The sequence below is a fragment of the Hipposideros armiger genome, unplaced genomic scaffold (genome assembly GCF_001890085.2).
Source record: "Hipposideros armiger isolate ML-2016 unplaced genomic scaffold, ASM189008v1 scaffold_997, whole genome shotgun sequence".
Classification (NCBI taxonomy): domain Eukaryota; kingdom Metazoa; phylum Chordata; class Mammalia; order Chiroptera; family Hipposideridae; genus Hipposideros; species Hipposideros armiger.
In genome coordinates this window covers 197,422-203,507 of record NW_017732347.1, presented here as the reverse complement: position 1 = coordinate 203,507, position 6,086 = coordinate 197,422, and the positions used below count along the sequence as shown (strand labels likewise).

The window sequence follows — 6,086 nt, the reverse complement described above, 5'->3', positions numbered from 1 at the left end:
TTAAAAAAAAAAAAAAAGCCCCTTTAACAAACTTAACAAAAATTCCTTTAAACGGCTTAATGCTGCAATTATATATACATCTAATGAAACTGCCTTTTTTATAAGCACTTCAAATACCTGCAGATAAGCTTCAACGCTAATAAGCAAAACAGTCCCAAGTAAATTAATAACTTATAAATTTAATAAGCATAAATATATCTCAAATTCTCTAAAGACTCTAACATTGCTAAAATCAGTAAAATTATTATAACTTTTCTATTTAAAAGCATATCTTACTCTAATTATTTTAAATGGAAGTTTTAAGGCTACTGTGACTCCCAAAGGTGTCCACAGAACCTGTGAACACGTGATGTTACGTGGCAAAGGGGCAATTTCAGGTGTGATTAAGTTAAGCGCTTTGAGATGGCGAGATTACCCTGTACTATCTGTGTGGGCCCAATGTAATCACAAGGGTCCTTAAAATTGGATATTATATATCTATATCTAGAAACATGATTAGATAGATGATGATAGATAGATAGATAGATAGATAGATAGATAGATAGATAGATAGATAGATAGATAGATAGATAGAGAGACAGACAGACAGACAGACAGATAGATAGACACATCCTATTGGTTCTGTTTCTCTGGAGAACCCTGACTAACACAAGCTCCTAGAAAGAGGACAAAGGCAAGAAAAATCTAGAGGAAGGCTTCAGAGGGCAGGAAGGAAAGGGAGAAAATCCAGAGGGAGAGCAGAATCTAGTGGCTGCAAGAGGCAGTCAGCCAACTACCACATCCTGAGAAATCATATTCGGCAGGTGCCAAAGAGTGCAACAAAACAGTCACTCATAACCCACATACAAGTGTTTCAGTGGCTCCCCTTCTTTGTACTTTTAAACTTGCATTGAATTGTTTTAATTATATTTAATGATTTAGCTTTTTTTTTTTTTCAAAATGATTCCAAGGAGCCCCCTACTGCCTTCAGAGAGGCAGCACAGCACAGGGGTCAAGAGCAAGGAATCTGAAGCCACACTGCCTGCGTTCAAACCCCACTCCGCCACTTCCTAGTTGTATCGGACACCGTGCTAAATCTTGACATGCCTCAGTCCCCTTATCTGTAAAATGGGAATGATGACAGTGCCTGCATCATAGAACTGCTGTGAGGAGTAATTGAGTTGATACATTTGATGTGATTAATACATTTTGTGTGGTTAGAGCAGTGGTTAACACATACTAAGCTTCATATAAACATTCGTTATTACGGATCACAAGTCCTACTTTCCATTTTGTTTTTACATCATGTGCTCCAGGCAAAAAAACCATGTAGACTTCACTGTCTATAAAGAGAGGCATAATGAGTAAATCAAAGACACCCACCTCGCCGCAAATCTAGCGCTTGTTTATTGTTTGAGCCAGTGGTCTCCAACCATCCCATCAGTAAACATTTTTTAAGCATAAACCCAAATATGTGCATTTATGAAGGGCAGGCAAGCACTATTTTTATTAACTAATATTTCAAAGCATAATGAACACTTAGGAGAGTCATCATTAGTAATGATGGATATATACCATATTTCAAAATAGTTGTGAGTATTTTGAACTTTTTGGCCAATTTCTTGGTCAGATCTCATTAGCTTATCATCGATTTTACCTCACGCTGCAACCAACCAAGTGGAGAGCTACGAGTCAGATCTGAGAGAGACATTATAAAATAAGCCAGACTGAGGCTGAGATATTGGAGTGAAACCACTTATTACCAACAGGAGATGAAAAACTACAGAATTTGGCCTGAAGGTCATCAAGGGAGATGTTCCCATGAAGCCTCGGGAAGAGCCATATGAGATGGTTGAGAGTCAATACTGAAAAAAAAAACATTTGTTTTTCATGTTTATACCTCAAACTGTGACTTCACAGTAAGCTATTTCAAATTTATTCAAGATTATTTACCTGCTGTGTGCCTGGCCCCAGGTCTGCCAAGTCAAAAAAGACAGCTAGAGTCATCATATTTGAGGAGCATATATATATGCTATATATGACATATTTTTTCTATGTTTTTCGTTGCAAAAATGAATCATGACGTTTCTGACATTAAAAGGTTTTTGTTTTGTTTTGTTTTTTAAATTGGGTGACAGTGTGTTTTTTCCAGGACCCATCAGCTCCAAATCAAGTCATTGTCCTTCAACCTAGTTGTGGAGGGCACAGCTCAGCTCCAAGTGCAGTTGCCATTTTCAATCTAGTTGCGGGGGGCACAGCCCACCATCCCACATGGGAATCGAACCGGCGACCTTGTTGTTCAGAGCGCATGCTCTAACCAACTGAGCCACCCGGCCGCCCTAGGAATCCATATATTGATGGGAGAGAGCCAGGCATATAGACCAACAGTTTTCCTATTCTACAATCAAGTATAGATGAGGTTTAGCAGAGACGCAATAATACTTACATTGAATAGACTTTTCTGTGTTTCCATTTCTTCATCTATAAAATGAGAATAGCACTAGCACCTAACTCATAGGATGGGAAAATGAGCTATTTTGAGTAGAACAGCGCCTGGCACAGAATAAACGGGACACTTGTTAGTGTTCAATATTATAGTTATTATTGTTATTTTTATATCAAATAACTAGGCATTCATTCTAAGCATGCTACATGCTCGATTATCCCAACAAGTCTATAACATAGGTACTATTGACTATGCCCACGTTGCAGAAGAGGAAAGTGGGAAGAGGGAGGATAAGCAGCTTGCCCACAGACACACAGTAGAAGTGGGATTCAAACTTAGACCATCTAAATCCAGAGGCGCGCTCAATGTGTAGCGGAGGGGGTTAAGAGCGGCCAATTTTGCTGGGCACTGGCGGGAATGCGAAGGCGAAAGTACTTTTTCCAAAACAGCAACCGATAAAATGTAGTCCTAAAAATAACTTGCAACCAAAAAGTCTGGCTCTGAACGTTTTGAAAACATTCGCATGAATTTTTCAATCCAATTACAATTAGAAAAGACAAAAAAAATTCATTCCGGGGTTCTGGGCACACAGATGTGAGCTCACTGGCTGGTGCGACTGGGGCCCATCCTGACATGTTGATTCTTTAACCTTACATCCAGCTCTTCTGCAGAAAGCTGTGCCCCTGCCCCCTCAGCCAAGTGCCTGGTTTGGTTTTGGATGCCACACCCTCCAAAGGGGGAATTTCAGGTCCTCAAAGTGCAGCCTGGGCAAGCTATGCCTGCTCTTGTTGTTTATATAACCATCCCAGCTCTGAAACAAGGGATGCTGGTGCTCTGTAATTACAGACTTCCCAGCCTGTCGCTGGGGAGAAGGAAACACGGATAATAGCTCCATCTGCCTGCGAAATCCAATCTCTCTCCAGAAGCCCAAGAAAGCTCCTGGAAAAGGAAGCAGCAGGCAAGGTTCCCTAGCACCACCATTCAAAGCATCCATTTTTATTAAATAAACAGAATTTGGCTGCCCCCAAACTGAGCGTGACTGTGGCCTCGTAAATGACATCATCACATCTGGGTAGCATTTTGTTAAATGGAGAGGCTCCTATAAATTTCCCAGCCACATATACATCCCCACCCCTCACTCCTGCCCAAAACATGTTCGTTAATCAAGAACAGCAAGAGTTCAACTTAAGAAGCATAAAAAAGGCATGTTCATTAATCCATACTGTGTATCAGAATTCCAGACACCAAAATCATGCTTCTCTTTTACACACTAACAAATTGTGAGCGCGTGTCCCCTGTTCCCATGGGGGGGGTTGCTGTCCCAGCTTTTCATTCTAATGCATTTTATCAATTCTAAGGTCAACATTCTTTTCGTCTTTAATGTCTTTGAATTCAGGCTGCATCTTACAATCCATGGCCTCTTAGACTCAGTGCTACACAGACTCATGATTGAAACACATACAGCCCATCAAGTCTACCATTGAAGCGCCCCCTGATTGGCCCTTCTCTGCTCCGCTGCTGCCTCCCCCACGAGAGCCCTCAGCATCACTTGCCTAGAAGTCTGCAAGAGGTGCTTGACCTCTTCTCCATGGAGATGTCTCCTCCTCTCCAGCCTGAATCTCTGCAACACATCAACTCTGCTGCCCAAGAGGTCTTTCTAGAACACGTATCTAATCATGCCACACCCCTGCTTAAAGTCATTCAATAGATAATAAAATCTGGGTGACAGGTAAATGAAAATTCTTTGTACAATTTTTTAAATTTTTTTTTTGGTACGGGTCTTAGTCTCAGGCTGCCATAAAAAATACCATAGACTGACCTTAAACAACAGAAATTTATTTTTTCACAGTTCTGGAGGCTGGAAAGTCCAACATTAAGGTCTGGCAGGGTTGTTTCTACTGAGAGCTCTCTTTCAGGCTTGCAGACAGCTGCCTTCTCACTGGGGCTTCATAGGGCAGACCATCTGAACTCAATTCATCTTTATTTTTTATTGAGATATAATTGACATAGAGGCATACCTTGTTTTATTGCACTTCGCAGATGTTGCCTTTTTTTTTTTTTTTTTTTTTACAAATTGAAGGCAAGACCCTCAACCAGCAAAAACATTACTATCCGCTTCACTGTGGTGGTGTGGAACTGAACTGGCAATATCTCTGAGGTGTGCCTGTATACCATTATATTAGTTTCAGGTGTACAACATAATGATTTGATATGTGTATATACTGCAAAATGATCACTCTAATAAGTCTATTGAACATCTATCACCACACATGGTTACAGTATTTTTCTTGTGATGAGAACTTTCAAGACCCACTTTCTTACCAACTTTCAAATATACTACACTATTGTTAACTAGTCACCATGCTGTATATTACATCCCTAGGGCTTATCTATGTTGTAACTGGAAGTTTGTACCTTTGGACCACCTTCACCCATTTCACCCACTCCCCACCTGCCTCTCTCTGGCAACCACCAATCTGTTCTCTGTATCTGTGAGTTCCCTTTTTGTTTTTGTTTTTTTAGATTCCACATATACGTGAGATCATAAAGTATTTGTCTTTCTCTGACATATTTCATTGAGCATAATCCCCTCGGGATCCATCCATGTTGTCACAAATGCATTTAATCTTAATTTCCTCCTAAAGACCCTATCTCCAGATACAGTCACATTGGGCTTAGGGTTCCACACATGAACTTTGGGGGGACACAATTCAATCTATAGCAGTAAGTCTAAAAATTTACATAATAAAATTTGTAACACATCAGTGGGGAATACCCCAGGCCATTAACAATGGCTACTTCTGTGGCGGTGGGGATGGGTTAGGGGGGATGCCAATTTGGATGGATACAGCTGTAAAAGGCAGCTTTCACATTTTAATATAAAATAATTCTGGGTTGTTTGAAAGTGTGGCAAGAGTTACCTTTGTCATTTTTATAATAGTTTTTCAGATCATTTCGAGGCTTCCTATTAACTGGTCTAACACGGAAGCTCACCCCCACGGCAGCAGGCCCGCTTATAATCAAGCCCTGCCTCTCCCAAAGCCTCATCGAAAGCCATAGCATCCTCTGCTCCAGCTCCTCCAAAGCATGTGCTGTTTCCTACTTCATGCCTCTGTTGCCTGTGCTGTTCTCACTGTTTAGAATACCCTCCCCTGTCTTGTCTGCCTGGTAAACTCCTACACTCCCTGCAAGGCCCAGCTCAAATGTCACCTCTTCCATAAAGACTTCTCTGAACCCCGCCCCCCAATTCCTGAGGCACTGTGTTCACAGTCCAATTGTAGACCTGATCTTGCCGTATTATAATTATTTGATTGCAGAGTTGTCCCTCCCAATAGACTAAGTCCTTAAAAACCTGTATTACAATTCATTCATTTTTGTATCCACAGCGCCTAGTTGAGTGGCTTCCACGTCATAGTGGTAAGTTACATATATACAGTACAACTACGATTAATGAAATGGACTTCTTTGTTCATACAAAACTGTGTTTGGTGAATTTAATTCCAAACACAACCTAGCTGACTGAAAGCAGAACTGGGTAATCTTTTGTAGAAGGTGGATTAAGATTAATAAAAATCCTGCTTTCACACAATATGTAACTAAAAAGTCTATTGTTAGTTTGCCATAAGAAGTGGTCTGGCTCTAAAGTACCTGTTGCTCATAA

General features: G+C 40.6%; 1 protein-coding gene across 1 annotated transcript in view; it reads left to right on the top strand.

Moving 5' to 3' along the window:
* The window catches only part of FBXO32 (F-box protein 32), a 41,462-nt gene extending 37,333 nt beyond the window's left edge, over positions 1-4,129 (top strand). The window contains exon 9 of the mRNA XM_019631392.1: positions 3,822-4,129. Coding sequence (XP_019486937.1) covers positions 3,822-3,878 — 57 coding nt within the window. The 3' untranslated portion in view covers positions 3,879-4,129. The remainder of the gene's footprint in view (positions 1-3,821) is intronic.
* The last annotated feature ends 1,957 nt before the right edge of the window (positions 4,130-6,086 follow it).